Here is a 21,759-nt window from a genome sequence, read left to right as displayed (position 1 = left end):
ATGGCAATGGCACTCTCAACCAATTATTGAGAACAAAATAACGTTCATATCCCGGTGAACCACAGCTAAACGTTCTGTGTTAAGTCATGAATGCATATATACATCAGTTTTGAACTGGGGAAACACAACTAATTCCTTAAAGGTGTTTCCCCCCGTCGGCAGCCAGCTATTAGTATCATACAAAAAAATTTAAATGCGTTGTATTTATGAACTTAAATATATTATTGCTTTCTGTTCTTTAAACCGTCGAAATATAATATGTAGAGACAGATCAGTATATATGATCTATTTTCTGTAATCAAATGATTGTTTGATGTCTTCATGATAATCCTAACGCCTTCAAAAGGGCACCAGTTACAAATAGTAGCCTACTCCGCACAAATAAGGTTTTGTTGAATAAATAATTACGTATATGTACTATTTTTAGACTTTTAATAGTCATTTTACTAGTTTTGTCCACAAAGAGATTGTACCAGACATTCCACCTCTACGCACTCAGCTAATCATTTTATTTCAGAGAATCAATAGCCAGTGGCTAAAAGCTAAACTAGAGGGTTCACAGTACAGTAAATGACTTACTTCAGTATGGTGCAGTGCCTAATAACATCTTAATGTTCTTTATCACTGTTGTACATTTAGGATGTCAGTGGCAATCAGGAGATGTAGACTCAGAAGAAGGTGTTTCGTCAGTGGATAGATAACCTGTTTTATGACGAGACAATCATTCATAAAGTGTGAGTATGCCTTTACACATGACACCTTAGCCGGGACACGCCAGACATCTAAGAATGAATATGAACATGTGGAAAAACAGGTTATTTTTATTACAGATTTTTATTTGACTCTGTGTAGTAAACCATTATGTCCAGGACAGGGCTCCTGGATACTTGATGCTCCACCCTCATTATTCCAGGGAGAGGCAGCTCACCTTTTCTTACAAACTGAGTTCTGTTTTGATTAAGGTTAAAATTAAGGTTTTAGGTTTGAGTAATTGCAACATGTTTTAAGTTAGGTTGATAAAGCTTTTAAGATGGAGGTGTGTGTGGGTGTATATACAGTGGAGATTACAATTAGAGAACAACCTTTAATTTCAAGGTCACTGCTTAATTCCTATAAGTTATCCTAACAGGAGTAGAAGGACAGTTTTTTAAGTATATTTCATACTGTAAATTAATTGTATCCTGAATCATAGTATAAAACATTTAATGATATTTAGCCCATGAAAAATAACTCTGATCAAATTTAGATAACACTTTCAGATACCTCCAAGTTATTGGTGTTAATCTGGCGCTTGGGCCAATTTCCTTAATTATATGTCAAGCATTTTTTTTAACTGGCGGCATTACTTCAAATTTCAATGATATTGCAAGATGACGAGCCACTCTAAGATGAATGAAACCCTGCGACATGAGGCAGCCCAGATGAATGCCAAAGGGATGACCTTTTCAGCCACTGCAAGAAAAGCTGGTAATTCAAAATATGTGGTTTCTCGAATCCTGCAGGTTTACAATCACACTAAAGGCCACCATATAATTCAAGCGAAATCGAAGAATGAACTGAAGTGACATAATTTCAAACAAAACCCGGCCAAAGTGAAGTTTGTTTTGTGTTACGAAAACTCCTTTGTTATACAGTTGGTACATTATGATTACATCACAGGAAGTGTGCGCTGAGGCTACAAATTGTTTTACGCAGAACACTTCTATGGGTTAGTTTAGTCTGTAAAGTCCTTGGAGGTGAGATGTACAGGGGTAAAAACTGAACACAGTGGAGAACTGCTTTAGCAAATTAAGTTTTGCTTTTGATAAAATGAGACACCGAAACTTTTTTCATGCTGCTTCCTTTGAGCTATATATTGAATAAAGTGCTATGTAAATACACGTGAAAATAAACTGTAAATCATATGTAAATTATGCTACTTTTTCACAACTGAATGGGCACAAATGCAAATTTAAAGCTCAATAGCATTTGAGGAGAATGACTTACAGTCATAATAACTGTCATGTAAAGTGTTCATTTAGTTGTCAAGTACAAAGCACACCTTATACATAAAAATAAATTATTCCTTAAAATAAACTGTAAATACATTTTTTAAAGGTAAAAACGAAGACCATGCATTACTTTCAGGCACATTCATAATCCTGTAGAAACTTTTGGCTGTTGGCTTTAATAATATTTTTGAATGTAGAAATAATTTCACCACCATCAACGCAAACTAATATTCTCTCTGATTATCCATGTCGCCTCACGAAAATTAGTCAGGGTTTAAACACGAATAGCACCAAAATTCATTGTTCTTGTAGCCATGGTAACTGCAAATTAATGACGGTTTTGTTACTTCAAATAATATGTCACCATACTTGGCTGTATGTCACGTCACTTTCACTCACTAACTTTGATTGATTTTTTTTTTTTTTTTTATTGTAAAGCAAGACAAAACAGTAAAAAACAAATTTTGGTTATTCAATTTATACAATGCTGAAAAAGAATTAGCAAAATACATGTGGCAATACAATACTTCTGGCAAGAATTTTCATTTCAGTGCATCCCTATTCCTTATATATGTATGTCTGGTTCATGATCCTTCATCTGCTCGCCACCAGAGGTCGTCTTCTGATTACATTGACATTCACACAGACTGTTACATGTCACCCTGGACTACATTTCCCATGATTCATTTCACTGATTGGCACGCTCACCTGAGGCCACACCATAAATAGGAGGCTCAAACCACTATTCAATGCCAAGTATTGTCTGCATTTATTACTCTCCTAGTAGCAACTTTATGGAGCCATTTCATGTTTCCAGAGATTAGTTCCAATCAGTCCTTTTTTGTTTCCTTTTAACCTGTGTCTTTATTCTATCCTCGTTTACCTTGTCCTGTCTGATCTCTGCCTGTCATGGAATTATCGCCTGTCTTTTGGATTACCCATTTGCCTTGCCCCCTGGATCACGTTCGCTGCCGATCGACCCCCTTCTTTTCACTGGACTACTCTTGTGTCTTGTCCGTACCATACCCATTTGCTGGTGTTCAACTCTGTCTGTGTTTTGACTATGTTTGTCAATAAAAGCTTGCATTTGGATCCGCATGCCTCAAGTCTTGTTCGCCCCGTTACTATAAATATATTTTCAAAGGATTCAAAGCGTCTATTGTCATATACCCAGTGAGAAATGAAATTCTTACTTTGCTTTCCACAATGAATGCCAAGACAGTGCAAAACTATACACACACATACACAAACTATATACACATGCATGCATACAGTATAAATAAAAATGCTGCAAGCATAATAACCTAGACTATGAAAAAATAAATATGGATTATTTATAGCTATAAATGTGAGAATAGAGTAAGAATATAAAATGTGAAAAATAGAAATATAGACGTATATGATATTTATATGTGAATGTACAGTATTAACAGTATGTGCAAAAAACAAAAGTGCAGTAATGTGCAAATTGAGTGCAACTACATGATAACAATAACAGCAGTAACAGTAACAGATGTGCAAATTGAGATGAGGCTACATGAGTAATATTAACAAATATTCAATGGTAGTAATAACAGCAATAACATTACAAATGTTCGATGAGATGAAACAATTTGAACCGATTGTTCTCTGATATATCTAAGTCCACTAGCTAGTAGAGCCCGACCGATATGGATTTTTGGGGGCCGATGCCGATGCCGATATTAACTTGAAAAGAGCCGATTTATAAGCCGATATTTTGATTTTGAAAATAAACTGGATATTAGACCCATTTGCTATAAGCTGCACTTACATAACATTCAATGGCAAAATATCTGCCTGTTCTATGTATGTGGGCTGTATAAACCATTTTCCAGAAGGGATTTATGTAAAAAAACGCCTTAGATTACGGTCTCAATCACTAAACAATTGCACATCAAAAGTATATATTTTTTAACGATCAAAAAACAGTCTGATTTTAAACATTTAACACTTTTACTTTCTTCCAGTTGAAGCTGATTTTAACAGTCTGTGTGTGTACTGTAAATAAATTATAATACTAAAGTTAAAGTTAAAGTATTTGCAGAAGTAGTCCCACACTTTTGCTGCTACATCATTCACCCTTTTCAGCCATCTGTAGGGCAGAAAGAGAGACATAGAAAGAATAAGCATGTGTATTAATAATATCACCATGTATCATTACTCATGTCATCATTAGAATTATAATAATAATAAACAGGGATCTCCTACATAGGCAAAAATGAGAAATATATATATATTTTTTTATTTGTCAAGCAATAGGTATTAACCTCCTTATATTTAACAATATTATTTCAACATTTTCCTGTTATGTCTGTAAAGCTGCTTTGAAACAATATGTAAGAAAAAAAAAGAAAAGAAAAAAGCGCTTGTTCAGCTCAGATTTATTTACATGTCCCCTCTGATTTAATCATTTCTGACGCACCTACTGTAGTTACTGTAACTACACTATATTTGCTCTCACAGACACATTCACAACGGACCCGTATATCTTCTCCTCTTCTCTTTGTGCAGTCTGAATCAAAATGGTTAACGTTAGTGCCATGAACACACCGCTGTCAATTTTGAGAAGAACCACCTTCAAACAAGTTAATAGCAAGCATTTAAGGGGCCTGCTAAAAAGGAAGCTATATTAGCGTTAGAGTAACGTAACCAGCCTGAATTCACCAAATTGTTCCCTGGGCCTGAGGGTAGCCTCTTCTTCCTTGCTTCTCTCTTAATTCTCATCAGCAGGACTAGCGCTATCGCTCGCTTCTTACAACGGGACAGATACATGTTTGCTGCTGACCGAAAAGAGGAACAACAGACTATGAAAGAGCTCCCGCTAAAAGTTTTTAAAACTCCGCCTACGCCATAGCGCAGAGCAGGGCAAATCGCGTTGTATCTGAAAGGCAACGCTAAACCCAGCGGCCAAGCGCTGTGCATACCGCGTCCTGTTTGAAAGGCCCATTACGCGGTCATTATGTGGGAAACACACCGCAATAGAATAAGCACTAAACGCTAACTTTATAGTTCGACCTCTTATTAACGTTCGCGCTCTTCCACTGATAAACATGGTATTAGCTTTGTGGCTAATCTAATTTAGCAATGCATTAACGGCTGTAAGTGATGTTACAGAATATTTAGAAGTGATAATGATAGGACCGTTAACTAGAACTACCACACCGTTTTTATATACAGTGTATGAACTAAATCTACAATCATTTCACATGACGAAGGACAGACTCACCTGGGTGGCTTGGCTGATCGCTTTCTTCTTTGTGGATTTCTGGCGCTGTTGCAACTCTGGAGCTGCAGACCGCCCTCTGGTGGGCAAACTATGCAACACTCATAACATGAGTGAAGAATATGAGACTGTTTCTCATGTTTCATCGGCAGTTATAAACGCCGATGCCGATTTAAATGCAATTAGCTCATATCGGCCGATAATATCGGCCGGCCGATATATCGGTCGGGCTCTACTAGCTAGCTACCTGTTTAATAGTCTAATAGCTGAAGGGAAGAAGGAGTTCCTTAATCTGGAAGTCCTGCAATTAACACTCCTATACCTCCGTCCTGAGGGTACGAATGTGAACATTCCATGTTGGGGATGGGTGGGTTCTTTAATGATGGATGCAGCTCTTCTGTGGACTCTGCGATGGTAAATGTCCTGCAGAGAGGGCAGTGGAGTCCTGATGATCTTTCTCAGCAGTCTCCACAACTCTCTGCAGACGTTTGAGGTCCCTTACAGTATTGCTGCCATACCACGCAGCGATGCAGCTGGTCAAGACGCTCTCAACTACACAGCTATAGAAGTTGTTGAGGATCTTAGGTGACATGCCAAACTTCCTCAGCCTCCTCAGGAAGTACAGCCACTGTTGTGCCTTCTTAACAAGCTCTGTGGTGTTGATTGTCCAGGTGAGGTCCTCACTGATGTGGATCCCCAGGTATTCAAAGCTGCTCACCCTCTCCACTTCAAGCTCTCGGATAAACAGTGGTTGGTGGGTTCTCCTCTTTTTCCTCAAGTCCACTATCATCTCTTTTGTCTTGTCCGTGTTGAAGGTAAGATTGATGTCCTCACACCATGTCACAAGTCTGGCCACCTCCCTCCTGCCGCTTCATCCCCACCAGTGATCCGTCCTATCACTGCGGTGTCATCAGTGAACTTCTGTATGATATTGTCCTTGTGTAAAGGATGGGACTGAGAAAACACTCTTGTGGGGTTCCAGTGTTTGTAATGACAGTGTCTGAGGTCCTATTACCAATCCTAACAGACTGCGGTCTGCCAGTCAGGAAGTCTGGGAGCCAGTCACAAAGAGTTTGTGAGGGATGACCGTATTGAAGGTGGAATTATAATCAATAAAGAGCATCCTGATATAAGTGTCATTATCTTCCAGTTGAAAAGGGAAATATGGAGGGCAGCAGCAATGACGTCTGAGGTGGACCTGTCGGGCCGATATGCGTACTGCAGTGGGTCCAATATATCCAGCATACTGTTCTGAATGTGAGTCAGCACCACTCTCTCAAAACACTCCATGATGAGCGGAGTGAGTGGTACTGGCCTGTAGTCGTTCAGGCATGTCGGAGGGCTCTTCTTGGGAAGGGGGACAATGTTTATGAGAAGGGTGTAATGTTTTATTTAATTTCTCATTTGTTAAGGTTACTCTCAGACATCAAAGAACCTTTTGCCTCCAAACCTATTCACAATCCCATCACAAGTGTCCAAGGGCAGACTGTGAAATTACATGAGCTGGAGGAATCTGTTTTGTGGAGCCATGAACCCTCTAGAGAAAGAGATCAGGCTGTCGACAGGGCAGGTTTTGTGGAAACAAGGCCTTTACCTACTGCAAGTGCTCTTCCCATCAAGACTCTGTATACTCTATACTACATCTTGCTTGAGTTAACATAATTTGCTGATGTAACAAGCATTTCTTTATGCTTCAACTGGATGTTGGCAGGATAACTATAAGTGAGTAAACAGACTTCATTCTTTTGTAAACCTAGGTTGTTCAGAGCTCTTACAAGTAGGATCCCTTGGAATGATGAATACGGTATCACAAATCAGATGATTGTCAGGTCAGGTTGCTATGACATCCACTGGTCGAAGACTGCACATGCTGCTACCAGTAGTCCCTTTATTGACTTGGGCCAAACAGAATAAACATGTGATGTTCCTTCAAAAGCAAACCATAATCTCCATTTTGGTCTCAAACCTGCAGAGTTTGAAGGTAATATAATACTGGTGCACTATTAGTTAACTGGAATGTCATGACATAGAGTTAGTGCAAGTTGCCACAAATGTAACCAGTTATTGATAGTTTTCACGTGACATCACAATCTTAGGAACACCACCCTGAAGGGCAAAACACAGCTTTGCTCCACTAGCCGCCAGTTATTTTTGAGCAGTTTGCATAGTAATATAGTAAAATGCAGATATTAAAAGGTGAAATTCAGGAAACATCTTGTTGATTATATATGTTTTGTACAGACAAGCAGATGAAGCCAGAATATAAAAGCAATGTGCAAAGTTTCATGTTAAATGGTTTCCCATTGAAAACCATTAGAAGGAAAACACTGAACCGTTTAACGAATTGTGTTCATATCAGCCTCATCTGCTTGCCTATGTAAACTATGCATCATTAATATAGAGAAAAATACAGTTTTAAATATATTAAGGCACTTTAAGTGTTTTTACAACGTTTTGTCACACTGTTTAATTATTGAAATATTGCCATGTGTGATTAATATGGATTGCAAATTGCCAAAGCTCGCATTTTGTTCACATACGTTTGTTTTATTCTTTGAAGAGATTATCTAAATATTTGCGGCTGTGAAACAGATGGAAAATTGACCGGCGCGTATAAACTCGTCTAAGTTGAGGGAATAACATAGTGTACATACAACACATTATTCTTTAAGGAAGCTGTCAGCAAACTTCCAAAAAATGAAGCTCAGTTTGGAACAGGTAACATTTTATATCTGTGTTTTTACTGTTTTTATTAAAGGCAGGTATATTTATCCTTAAAATATGAATAAATTAAAGAGATGCATTGTTCGTTTTTCAAAGGACACGTTGCTCCTGAAATCTGGGAACTGGTAAAAGAGAATCAAGGTGAAAAGAACACCTAAGGGAGAGGAGCTCAGCATTCATTCGATCAGCTCTGAATATGGTTAGTGGTCATTAGGCCAATATCTGGCAAGCACTTAAACAAACCATAAAGACTTTTTGGATGTTCAGATAGTGTCATTCAATAAAATGTTAAATATTCATCTGGCATAAACATTTAGAGTGCTCTGGTAATATCTAGTAATATTTTAGAATAATTTATGTGTGGTGGGACTGGATGTACAGCAGGAGTACAGAGTCTACTACTCAGGAGAAGAGGTTTGGAACCGTGTCCTACATTAGAGAGAACCCTACGTGGAGAATACAGAGGATTCACGACACAGAGAAGACACAAGACACCACACTGACTACTCCAGCTACGGCAAACAGAGGTCAGACTCCTTGACTACATGATCACAATATGACTAGATGTGATAGAAATACGATACATTTGAACTAGACTTGAAACATCCATCAAAGGTGATTAAATCACAAGTGGGGGATGAGACGCATTAAAGATTATACGTGTGTGTTATATCCATCTCAAAGATATCTTTTGTGACCACTTGTGATCAAATTTCAGGGTTCTCCCTCAAGATAAATTTTAATAAATGATGAAAATGCTCTGATAAATCTGCTGAAACTGAATAAAATATTAAATGCTTTTGGCTCAAACTGTCGGGTCTCGGGGCTAATCACCTGCCTTTTTGGTGTGTGTGTGTTTATCACTTGTCAGCTCACCGTGTCTACCTGTTTGAGTTTTCCCCGCCCTCCTTGTTTCTGTGTTGTGAACCTTAATTGCTCGCCACCTGTTTTCTATGTTCTTCTAATTTTACACCTTTATCATTCCCTGTGTTTCTCTGCCTATTGTCAGACTGTTGTTACTCGTTTCAATAGCTCGGATCTTCTAGCTGTTCTTAGCACTCACCTTTGTCGTGTCTTGTCCTCAGGCTCCAGTGTGTTTAGCTGTTTTCTCTGCCCCCTGTTCCCCAGCGCAGAGCTCTTGGAAGCTTCAGTGTCATCCCTCCGGTCTCAGTGGTCGTACAAATAACTGTGGAACGTTACTCATCGGTTTGATTCATCTGTTTCGACTATTCTTCCAGTCACTACGAGTAATCCTGTGAACGTGACTCATCTGATCTGCCTCCTCTGCTTTAAATAAAGCCTTGTGTAAACCCGCATCTGAATCCTGCCCATTTCTCCTGACATAACAGTCTGACCAGATCATGGATTCAGCGGGATCTGATCCACTCCGCTCGGCTCTCGTTCAGCAGGGAGTTTTGTTGGGACAGCATGCCACCCAGCTCGGCACCACCGCGCGGAAAGTGGACACTCTCACTGCCCGGGTCTCCGAGCTCATCGCACGGGTGGACGGTCTTCGGCGAGAGGCAACGAGCGGATCCGTTCTTCACACCGGTATGTTCCATGAGCCCGAACCTCATGCCAACAATCCGCCGGTCTATGATGGCGATCCTAACGCCTGTCAAGCGTTCCTCTCCCAATGCTCGCTGGTGTTCGCTCTGCAGCCCCGGCGTTACGCAAAAGAAGAGGCCAAAGTTGCGTACGTACTTACACTTCTTTCGGGCCGTGCCCGCGAATGGGGGATTGCCGTGTGGAGATCGCGGGTTTCCTGTTGTGCAACCTTCGTGGACTTCAGTCATGAGATGGCAAAATTATTTGATCGCTCAGCTCAGGGAGACGAGGCGGCGGCCCAGTTATCGCGTCTGACTCAGGGGAGGAGCTCTGTCACGGACTACGCCATCCAGTTCCAGACTTTAGCGGCGGCCTGTGGCTGGAATGAGAGCGCGCTGCGCGCCCGCTTTCTTGAGGGGTTGGATTTCGCCATTTCATACGAACTCGCGGCCATAGAGCTCCCGCGGGAATTGGATAACCTCATTAATCTCGCGCTCCGTATTGAGGGCCGTCTCAGCCGCCGCCGCAAGCAACGGCAAACTCCCGCCCCGTGGCGCCACCTAGAGCCCTCTTCAGCCAGTTCAGCCGACCGACAGCCCTCGGAGGAGGAGCCCATGCAGTTGGGTCGTTTACGGCTTACACCACAACAGAAGCAGGAGCGTCTGTCGTCGGGGGCGTGTCTATACTGCGGCGGGGGAGGTCACTTCACTCTTCACTGTTCGTTAAAGGGCCAGGGGCCACCAGTGAGGCGGAGCGTCCTGGTGGGCACGGTTCTTAGTTCAAGCTCTCCTGCAGCACGGACTCAGCTGCCGTTCCAACTCTCCGTCCAGAGTCAATCTCACGCTGGACTCGCCCTTGTGGATTCAGGGGCTGAGGGGAACTTCCTCGATGCTGCTTCTGCCCAACGATGGAGAATACCACTTATCCCCTTAGTTAGTCCCGTATCAGCATGGTCATTAGCTGGCCGTCCCCTTACCACCATCACTCACATCACCCCCAAGTTAAACCTTCATATTGCTGATAGCCATAGCGAGCTGATTGAGTTGTTTATTATTGATTCCCCTAAGGCCCCTTTAATTCTGGGACACCCATGGCTGCACAAACACAATCCTCACATTGACTGGGTCAACAATTCCGTGTTAGCCTGGAGTCAGTCTTGTCACGTGTCATGTTTGGGTGCTGTTTTTCCTCCTGTCTCTGTGTCTTGTCTTCCTCAGGAGGATCCCTCTGACCTGTCCGGTGTTCCTGCGGAGTACCATGATCTTCGGGCGGTCTTCAGTAAGGCCCGGGCCACCTCGCTACCCCCGCATCGCCCCTACGACTGTGCCATTGATCTTCTCCCGGGCTCTTCTCCGCCTAGGGGTCGTTTATATTCCCTTTCGGGTCCTGAAAGAGAGGCCATGGACAAATATATACGTGAGTCACTTCAAGCTGGGCTCATCCGCCATTCCTCCTCTCCCGCTGGTGCAGGTTTTTTCTTTGTTCAGAAGAAGGACGGCTCCCTGCGCCCCTGTATTGATTACAGAGGTTTGAATGACATTACTATTAAGAACAGGTACCCCCTACCTTTAATGTCTTCTGCTTTTGAGTTATTACAGGGAGCTCGCGTCTTCACCAAGTTAGACCTGCGCAACGCCTACCACTTGGTGCGCATTCGGGAGGGGGATGAGTGGAAGACGGCATTTAACACTCCTTCGGGACAATACGAGTACTTGGTTCTTCCGTTTGGTCTTACCAATGCTCCAGCCGTTTTCCAGGGACTCGTCAACAGCGTGTTGGGTGACATGATCAATCAATTTGTCTTCGTGTATTTGGATGATATCTTGATTTTCTCCCCTTCTCTCCAATTACACACCCAGCATGTCCGACGGGTTCTCCAGCGCTTACTAGAAAATCAGTTGTTTGTCAAGGCGGAGAAGTGCGAATTCCACGCTGAGTCAGTTACGTTCCTTGGCCACATTATTTCCACGGAGGGGATCAAGCCAGATCCCGCTAAGATTGAAGCTGTCGCCCAGTGGCCGGTCCCTGACTCCCGGAAGGCTCTGCAGCGATTCCTGGGTTTTGCCAACTTCTACCGGCGATTCATCAGAAATTTTGGTCAGATCGCTGCACAGCTCACAGCCTTAACCTCCACCAAGGTGTCCTTCAGATGGAACCGGGAGGCGCAGGTAGCCTTTGACATTTTAAAGTCCCGTTTTGTCTCTGCACCTGTTCTGTTGGTTCCAGATCCTGAGGCCCAGTTCATTGTGGAGGTTGATGCTTCGGACGTCGGGGTTGGCGCAGTTCTATCTCAGCGTTCCCTCCACGATGGGAAGCTCCACCCTTGTGCATTCTTCTCTCGTCGTCTCAGCCCTGCAGAACGTAACTACGACATCGGCAATAGAGAACTGTTGGCGGTACGATTGGCCTTGGGTGAGTGGCGTCACTGGTTGGAGGGGTCAGTGCAGCCCTTCTTGGTCTGGACGGATCACAAGAACCTGGAATACGTCCGTTCGGCCAAGAGGCTGAGCTCGCGCCAGGCCCGTTGGGCACTCTTCTTTGCCAGGTTCAACTTCACCCTCTCGTACCGGCCGGGCTCTAAGAACACCAAACCTGATGCCCTCTCTCGTCTGTTCGATGCTCCAGGGGGGGAGGTTGCGGCCGAGGCCATCCTTCCTGAGGGGGTGGTGGTCGGGGCTCTTTCATGGGGTATCGAGCAGCGAGTTGAGGAGGCCGGTCGAGGGGTGCAGGTGCCAGGAGAGTGCCCGGCGGGCAGGTTGTCGGTGCCGGCTGCGCTGCGCTCTGAGGTCCTTGAGTGGGGTCACTCATCCAGGTTAGTCTGCCATCCAGGTATTCGGAGAACGTTGTCTGCCATCAGACAGCGTTTCTGGTGGCCTACTATGGCTGCCGATGTTAGACAGTTTGTGTTGGCCTGCCCCACATGTGCCCAAAGTAAGCCGGTCAATCGTCCTCCTGATGGTCTGCTAACCCCTCTCCCTATCCCTTCCCGTCCTTGGTCACACATTGCCCTTGATTTCGTCTCTGGGCTTCCTCCGTCGAAGGGTAACACTGTGGTTCTCACGGTGGTGGATCGCTTTTCCAAAGCTGTTCATTTTATCCCCCTGCCCAAGCTACCCTCCGCCCGGGAGACCGCCCAACTGGTGGTGGACCACGTCTTCCGTCTCCATGGATTTCCGGTGGATGTGGTTTCTGATAGGGGTCCCCAGTTCGTCTCCCGGTTCTGGAGGGAATTTTGTAGACAGATTGGGGCCTCCGCAAGTCTGTCTTCAGGGTTTCATCCCCAGACCAATGGGCAGTGTGAGCGGGCCAACCAGGATCTAGGAAGAATGCTCCGCTGTCTAGCATCCAACAATCCGAGTTCCTGGTGCCAGCAGCTCTCATGGGCAGAATACGCTCACAACACACTTCCGGTGGCCGCGTCAGGTATGTCCCCTTTTGAGTGTTCTGTTGGTTATAACCCACCTTTGTTCCCCTCACAGGAACCCGACGCAGCGGTTCCATCCGCCCTGGCTTTCGTCCTGCGCTGCCGTCGCACCTGGGAGAAAGCCAGGAGGATTCTGATCCAAACCTCTGGCCGAACCAAGACCGCAGCTGATCGTCGCCGGTCCTCTCCTCCTGCCTATGTGTGTGGTCAGCGGGTTTGGCTTTCTACCAAGGATCTGCCTCTCTGGGCGCCTTCTCGTAAGCTGGCACCCAGATTCATTGGGCCATTCCGCATCACCAAGGTGGTTAGTCCGGTGGCGATCAGGCTCAAGCTCCCCCCAACTTTTGGTCGGGTTCACCCGGTATTTCATGTTTCCAGGGTCAAGCCGGTGTTCTCTTCCCCCCTTAATCCTGCTTGTAGTCGGCCCACCCCCCCGCCCCCTCGTCTTGTGGATGGATCTCCCACCTATACGGTTAAGAGATTACTCGATGAGCGGCGCCGCGGCAGGGGGTTTCAGTATCTTGTGGACTGGGAGGGGTATGGCCCAGAGGAGAGGTGCTGGGTGCCGTCCCGGGACATTCTGGACCGCTCGTTGATTGAGGACTTCCGGCGACATCGAGGTAGGGCCCTTCCTAGAGCGTCAGGTGACGCTCCTGGGAGGGGGGGTACTGTCGGGTCTCGGGGCTAATCACCTGCCTTTTTGGTGTGTGTGTGTTTATCACTTGTCAGCTCACCGTGTCTACCTGTTTGAGTTTTCCCCGCCCTCCTTGTTTCTGTGTTGTGAACCTTAATTGCTCGCCACCTGTTTTCTATGTTCTTCTAATTTTACACCTTTATCATTCCCTGTGTTTCTCTGCCTATTGTCAGACTGTTGTTACTCGTTTCAATAGCTCGGATCTTCTAGCTGTTCTTAGCACTCACCTTTGTCGTGTCTTGTCCTCAGGCTCCAGTGTGTTTAGCTGTTTTCTCTGCCCCCTGTTCCCCAGCGCAGAGCTCTTGGAAGCTTCAGTGTCATCCCTCCGGTCTCAGTGGTCGTACAAATAACTGTGGAACGTTACTCATCGGTTTGATTCATCTGTTTCGACTATTCTTCCAGTCACTACGAGTAATCCTGTGAACGTGACTCATCTGATCTGCCTCCTCTGCTTTAAATAAAGCCTTGTGTAAACCCGCATCTGAATCCTGCCCATTTCTCCTGACACAAACATTACAGCTTCATTTTTTGGATACTCTGGAAAATTATTTAACTTAACACAGTCATTATTTTCATGGATCCAGTGTCTCCGAATGTAGTTAAGAATCAGTGCCATCACGTTTGCAGAATCAAGTACCTCTGCGGACACAGCTGCTGTAGTATGAGTGTATGAGACTCTAGATTATACTACACTTGGCTGTCATCATCTGTTCTGCTTGAGTCATCTAGTTTCTAGATTCACCTAATTTCTAGTTTCAGTTTTAGGCAAAGTCTGAGTGATTAAAAAGTCTGTAAGTCTGTCAAATTTCACCTTATACCTCAGCAATCTAAAAATGAGGAATGAGCCACTCTGTGAGACTCCTGTGAAATGTTTGGGAGTATAACATGCAGATAATGTGATCCATTATAGTCAAGTAATAATCAAGTAATAATAATAGGATTTATTTTTGTAAGATATGCCAGCTATGTTGTGTATGTGTCGTAGTATCGATCCTGTCCCTTATAAAACAAAAATATATTGCAGTATATTGGAAAATATCATGTAATATATTAGGCATATATTCTTATATATATTTATTTTCTTCCAATATATTGCAATATATTGAAAGCAGCAATCATTTGTATATTTGGGAATATATTATATAATATATGTATCCTCAATATATTATTAAATGTATTCAAATATATAAAATATTAGAAAATAAAAAGGGAAAATAATATATTACAATATATCACAATATATTTTAAGGAATATATTGGTAAATATATTTTCCTTTTCATTTTACTTTTATATTTTTTTGTAATTTTGTAGTGTATTTTTGTCTTTTTTATGTCTATGGGGTTCTTATAATACAATATAAATATAATATAAATGTAAGTGTATCTAAATATAAGCACAAGCTCAGTTTCCAAAAAAAGGGGCTAAGTGTTCAGTCGCTCACATTGAAAACAATTGAAACAAATCGTGAAACAAAGTGTAAAAAAAAAACACTTTGGTGTTCAGACAGCCTTAGAACTCAGACGTATCAATGGTCAAACTATCTATAGGTTACAATGATGAGCTGGGAGACTTTTATACTAAAATTGGAGACCCAGCATTAGAACATCCTCAACCTTTGGCTTTACCTCATAGTATGTTTTTAGAGCATCTGGTGTTTGCCACACGTGGTTCATATTGACAATAATACTTATAATAAAGCAGTTTTCCTCACAAGTCATAAAACTGAAATAATCTGTTACACATCATCTTTTCAGTGGTTTTGAATCACAGTCAGCTCAAGCCACACAACGATGGCCAGATGAACAGAATCAGTGCTAATAAAGCCAGTGTTTACAGTGCCCATGCAAACCCAGTGCTAACTCTGATCACATCTGCTCTGGTTCTCTAGATGTGACCTTTGACCTGGGTGTAAATGATTGGGGTGATTTTAATCGTACTGAGGTGTGCTGTGATTATATGCATCCCTAGGACAGACCATGGACTACCTGTAGCTTTTTGTTTGTTAGGCTCATTTTATCTTCTTTTTGGAATTTATTATGCCAGCAATAATAAATTCAGCAAAATCAGCAATTAGTATCTCCTCTCCATCATCTGTAAATTGAAGAAGTTGTTTTTGTGCTCGACCAAGCAAATCAGCTGCATCCTGTCAAGTATAACTGGTAGTTTATTAGAATTTTAAACAGCAAAATATTTACAGTGATTAGCTATTGAACCTTAAGTTTCTGTGACACTCCCTGTGTCACAAACGTTATCTGACCAATTTACCCATATACAAGACATAATATCTGAATAGACAAAACAAATCATTTAACACTTTTTAACTGTAATTATCAAAATATCTTCAGAATCTAAAAAGATTACTTCAGTTTGTCAGTGCAAGGCGTTCTTTCAGAAAATGTTTTTCTTTCATTCAATTTGTTGTTGTTCTCCTCTCATGCAAGTGACACTCTGCATCTGCTCCACTGTGCTGGACTGCGTGGTTGTAAATACATCCCTGTCTTGTTTCAGTGTTATCCTAAAATAGAACATAATAGTTAGCTTATAACCCATTAAGCTAACATGTGTCATAGGATATCTATTAACATATCTTAAGATAGATAGATAGATAGATAGATAGATAGATAGATAGATAGATAGATAGATAGATAGATAGATCTGTAAGTCTGTGTTGTAAAGAAACTTACGTTTCCATAGTTTTGAAGGCGATGCATTTCAAAATTCCTCCCAAAATTAACAGAGCTCCACCTACCCAGGCTACATAGAGAGCTGGACCAAATGTGTAGCTGACCATTCAAAACAAAGATAGAGATAACAGGAGGTTATGCATCAAGCCCTACAGACACCGGAGAATCATATGTGAGTGAAAAATGTTCATCTTACCTGGAAGCAAATGAATGAATTCCTCCCATGCCATTCCCACATTGTATTACTCCCTTCTCATCTTGCTTTTGATTGTATTGGCTCATCATGAAACTGGGCACCATTTGATCGGCATACACTGATGATCCAGAAATATCAAAAATGCCTGAAAAGTACACAGATTATGTGGGCCATGTGTATTATAATGGAAATTATTGTGACAATAACAGTTTGTGAACATAATAGAAACAAATTGAAAGATAAGTGGGGTTTAGTTTAGATACTGAGTAATAATAAGCTTTTGATTACCGGCAATGATAAACAAAATCCCTGCACTTAGCATCAGTTTTGCCTTGGTCAGTAGATCCATGCATCTCATATTGAGGCACTTTAGACAGAAGAATCCAATGAACACTGCAATCACACCAACTAAAATTGCTACTATCATCAGAGCTCTTATAGTCTGAAGGATTCCTGAAAAAAAAAAATACAGGGGAAAAAAGCAGAATATTAGAAGGTCATTAAAGTCTTTGAGTTGATGCTTTTTGTTTAATTTCTTCCTAAACGTATTGTTATAGCGATAGTTCATCCAAAAATTTTATTCTGCCATTTACTCACTCTCATGTCATTACAAACCTGTATGATTTTCTTTCTTCTGTGGAACACAAAAAAGATATTATGAAGTGTTGGATCTCATTGATTATGTGATAAAAAAATATATAAAATGGAAGTAAATGGGAATTGAAATAATTTGGTTCCATACAATGATGATGAGTAAATAATGACAGAATTGTAATTTTTTGTATGAAATTTAAGTATGGACTTAAGCAGATGACAACACCTCCTCAGAGACTTGGTTGCATAATAGTGCCTCGCAGTTGTGTCCAGTCAGTGTTTCTACATTTTTCAAATACATGTTATAATGTTTAATGTTTTTTTTTTCATGCTGTAGACCACGAAATAGCAATTGATTTATTTAGTTTTCACAAAAAAAAAAAAAAAAAAAAAAAAAAAAAAAATATATATATATATATATATATATATATATATATATATATATATATATATATATATAAAATTATAAACCTCACAATTTAAGCCTTTAAGCCATTTTTTAAGAAAAGAGATGAGTCAGAAGTATAAATTATGATATTAATTTAAAACAGTGTTATGTGAGTGGATTTTCGCATTGGTCTGAACAAAAGCTGCAGACTGGTTTATTGAAAATGCACATTCATTCTCTGCCAGCAGGAGGCGTTTTTGGAACATCAGAAATACAGCGGTTTCCCTGGTAACGGCTGTAATCAAAGCAGTGCTGCTCATAAGCTACTTTATCCGATAAAATGAATTACAGCTTGAGATACATTATATTTTTATTTGCTCAAGCAGGATACACGCAGACGGTTGCCATGGTGATAAACACTGTAAAAAGCAGCCATTCTCATGTCAGCGCTTAATGCGCATCTCATGTATGAAAAGCATTTTAGGGGGCCTTGGGTTTTTGGGGCCCAAGGCGGTCACCTACCTTTGCCTAATGGGTAAGTCATCCTCTGCTTCTGGCTCACTTTTAGGTTCAGAAATAGACTTGGATGTCATTTTTTGGGTTTGCACTGAAAATCTTATTATGTCAACCTACTTGAGAAGCTCAGTTGGCTGTAGAGAGGTTGGCACTCAGTGAGTCCAGACTGGGACACCTCACAGTCCTTCCACAGGCCCTTATAATGCTGGATGGAAGTTGCCTTGTTCTCCTGCTGGTCTTCAGTGCACCAGACATCCATAACTGTAGCTGCAAGAACTCCAACTGTACCAATGGCACCTGATACAAAACCTGTGGTCTGCAGCGCTGTGGCACTCATTCTGCTTCTGTCTTCGTTTCTCGTCTATGATCTTGTGAAGTAGGTGGTGATAAGTGTTGAGGTTTACTGTGGTTTAACAGGGTGAGACTGCTTTTTAAAGTGTTAAGGCTCACATGCACACTCATAAAGCACTGAGTTGTCATAGTTCCACCTACTTTCAACAGAAAAATACAAGAAGTACTAAAAAGAGTCATCATATTAGCACCATCTGTCAGCACTAACACAAATTATTCCTGAGGTCACTTGATGTGTAATATCTAAGAACAGTTCAGACAGGCCTTAAAATGCACACCTAATTATTAGATCAATTTAACTTAGTAAACAGTTGGTTCAAGATGAAGTCATTTCTTTACCTTTTTCTTCACCTCTGATTGTTCCTCTGCTTCATAATTCACCATTACTGATGCACGGAGAATCAGCAGATGATGAGAGAGCCTGATAATGAGCAATTAATGACATTTGTGAGAACAGCCAAGAAAACCTGAGACATTGTGGAATGAGCAAGGATTAAAAATAACGTTTTATAACACTTAATTGCATGTGGTGTGGAAAGGTGCATGTGATGAGATGTAAAGTACTGTACATCATCCAATATATTATGGAAAGAAATTAACACCTTTATGATTGTGCATGATATCATGTAGTTGTACCTTGTTAGTTAATCATTTGAATATGTTCCAGGATATTAGGATATGTTATAAAGTTCTATAGAGAGAAATGACATCTTATTTGAACTATATATACAAGCCCAGTTCGCAAAAAGTTGGGACACTGTACAAATTGTGAATAAAAACAGTATGCAATGATGTGGACGTTTCAAATTTCAATATTCTATTCAGAATACAACATAGATGACATAGATGACTTTCTTTACAACACAGCCATGATGTTGTAATTGATGCAGTATTTAGTCTGGCATTGTCGTTGGAAAATGCAAGGTCTTCCCTGAAAGAGACGATGTCTGGATGGAAGCATATGTTGTTCTAGATCTTGGATATACCTTTCAGCATTGATGGTGCCTTTTAAGATGTGTAAGCTGCCCATGTCACACGCACTCATGCAACCCCATACCATCAGAGATGCAGGCTTCTGAACTGAGCGCTGATAACAACCTGGGTTGTCCTTGTCCTCTTTAAACTATGGTTTTCTGGCCTCGACCCTAACACACAGAGATTGTTCCAGATTCTGAATCTTTGGATGATATTATGCACTGTAGATGATGATGACTTCAAACTCATTGCAATTTTTCTCTGAGAAACGTCTGATATTGCTCCACTATTTTTCACCACAGCATTGGGGGAAATGGTGATCCTCTGCCCATCTTGACTTCTGAGAGACACTGCCACTCTGAGAGGCTCTTTTTATACCCAATCATGTTTCCAATTGACCTTATAAGTTGCAAATTGGTTCTCCAGCTGTTCCTTATATGTATATTTAATTTTTCCTGCCTCTTATTGCTACCTGTACCAACTTTTTTGGAATGTGTAGCTCTTATGAAATCCAAAATGAGCCAATATTTGGCATGCCATTTCAAAATGTCTCACTTTCAACACTTGATATGTTATCTATATTCTATTGTGAATAAAATATAAGTTTATGAGATTTGTAAATTATTCCATTCCTTTTTTTGCTCACAATTTGTACAGTCTCCCAGCTTTTTTGGAATCGGGTTTGTATGGTGCCACTTTAAAGTTTTTGAACCCCTTGCAGAATCTGTGAAAATTAAATTTTAACAAAATAAGAGAGATCAAACAAAATGCAAGTTTACATTTAGTCCATAAGAAAAAAATTATATATATATAAAAAAAAAAAGAAAAAAAAAAGCTGAAATTATTCAAATAAACCCCATTCAAAAGTTTGTCAAAAGTTTGTTTGGTTCTTAATACTGTGTGTGGTCACCTGGATGATCCACGATTGTCTTTTGGGTTCAAATATGTGAAAGATGCTGGAAAACTGATGAATCTGCAAGAGCTTGAGGATTTTTCTGAAGAACAGAGCTCAGCTTAACTGTTCAGAACAAACAAGGGACTCATGAACAACCATCACAAAAAAACAAAACAATCGTGGAACATCCAGGTCACCACACACAGTATTAAGAACCATGAGGTTATTTTAATAATTTCATAATTTTTTGTTTGTCTTGTGGACTAAATGTTAACATCTTTTATGTAAAATATCTTACTCAGGACATGAATAAATAAAAAATAATATACAATTTATATGATCTCTTTTATTTTGTTAAAACTACTCACATTTTGACAGATTCTGCAAGGGGTTCACAAACTTTCAAGTGGAACTGTATACATGTATGCTAGATGAATTATATAGAAATGTTTTAAATTAGTCAGATGTACTGCCTCAAATGATTTCCACCTACCCCACATTTTGTCCTTATTTTAAGTATCAAATTACAATGACACATATTCATAAAATATCAATACAGACACTTAAATTTAATTGGAAAAATATATAATTCTGGAAAAACTATAATAAGTTATTTCCAAAAAAACAACAACAACAACAACATTGAGCTTTCATTTTAGGCTAAATTTGCAACCCTGGCACTCCCTATATTTGTTATTTATTACATTGAACAGGGGCAGTGGACAGATGAATGACAAAGATATGAAATAATGTGGAAAAGATTTCAGTGGCAAAAGCTCAGTGGCATTGCAAACAAACTGCACTTGATGAAACCAGGGAATGCCAAAATCTGCCTTTATTATACAAAACAGAACAGACAAACATTTATTCGACAATTGACAATTTGTTCACATTTAACAAGTTAATGATACAATGTTTTTCCCCCTTAAGGATTTCAGTCACAGCTATTAAATGTTGTCACAGGGTGTTTCATATATGAATCATAAGACTAATGTCAATCAAAGATCAAATACTTTGCCTTTTTAGTTAGGTCAAATTATATTCAGGTAAAAATGACTTCTGTTATGTTGTATAACATTAAAATTGTATGTATACAGTAAGTAGTATGTATACAGTAAGTGTTTTATTTGAGATGTGCATGCTGTAGTTACTCCTAAAAATACAGATACTTTACAAATCAGCAGGTTATATTAAAGTAGCAACATTGTGTATATGTAGGCTATATTTAATATTTGTATTTTTGTTGTTTTTTGGCAATTCAGAATGTAGAAAATGTCTTTTAACGAGTCCATTCAATAAAATACAAATTTTCAACTAAAAATAAAATCTCAATATACAAAGACTATTCAAATCATCACTCAATGCCAGACATGTAATTGTAGTAAAAATAATCTCTGGCTCTGAACAGTAAGTAATTAATTATAGGCAATTTTTCTATTATTATTATTATTATTATTATTATTATTACAATAATACCAAATGGGCTTTATAAATTAACGTGAAAACAAATGTGAGATCCCATACATAGAAACAA

At 40.5% G+C, this 21,759-nt stretch overlaps 1 protein-coding gene across 1 annotated transcript; it reads right to left on the bottom strand.

The window, feature by feature from the left end:
* Nucleotides 1-16,032: 16,032 nt before the first annotated feature.
* On the bottom strand, nt 16,033-18,341 carry LOC113040535 (claudin-18-like). The gene is made up of 5 exons (XM_026198854.1): nt 18,122-18,341; nt 16,795-16,959; nt 16,507-16,651; nt 16,311-16,409; nt 16,033-16,141 (listed from the first exon to the last, which is right to left on the bottom strand). Exons 1-5 carry the CDS (start codon nt 18,339-18,341, stop codon nt 16,033-16,035), a joined length of 738 nt encoding a protein of 245 aa, XP_026054639.1.
* Between the last annotated feature and the right edge of the window lie 3,418 nt (nt 18,342-21,759).

This window comes from Carassius auratus, chromosome 2 (genome assembly GCF_003368295.1).
Source record: "Carassius auratus strain Wakin chromosome 2, ASM336829v1, whole genome shotgun sequence".
Taxonomy (NCBI): Eukaryota; Metazoa; Chordata; class Actinopteri; order Cypriniformes; family Cyprinidae; genus Carassius; species Carassius auratus.
The sequence above is the reverse complement of the archived record's forward strand: the minus strand, read 5'-3'. Positions and strand labels throughout refer to the sequence as shown.

Excerpts from the sequence above, each read along its gene's own strand:
- LOC113040535 (XM_026198854.1), bottom strand. The coding sequence starts at position 18,341 with ATGAGTGCCACAGCGCTGCAGACCACAGGTTTTGTATCAGGTGCCATT. Across the intron at positions 16,652-16,794 it reads GATTTTGTTTATCATTGCCG|GCATTTTTGATATTTCTGGA; the intron begins GTAATCAAAAGC and ends TGTACTTTTCAG. Across the intron at positions 16,142-16,310 it reads GCCTTCAAAACTATGGAAAC|GATAACACTGAAACAAGACA; the intron begins GTAAGTTTCTTT and ends GTTCTATTTTAG.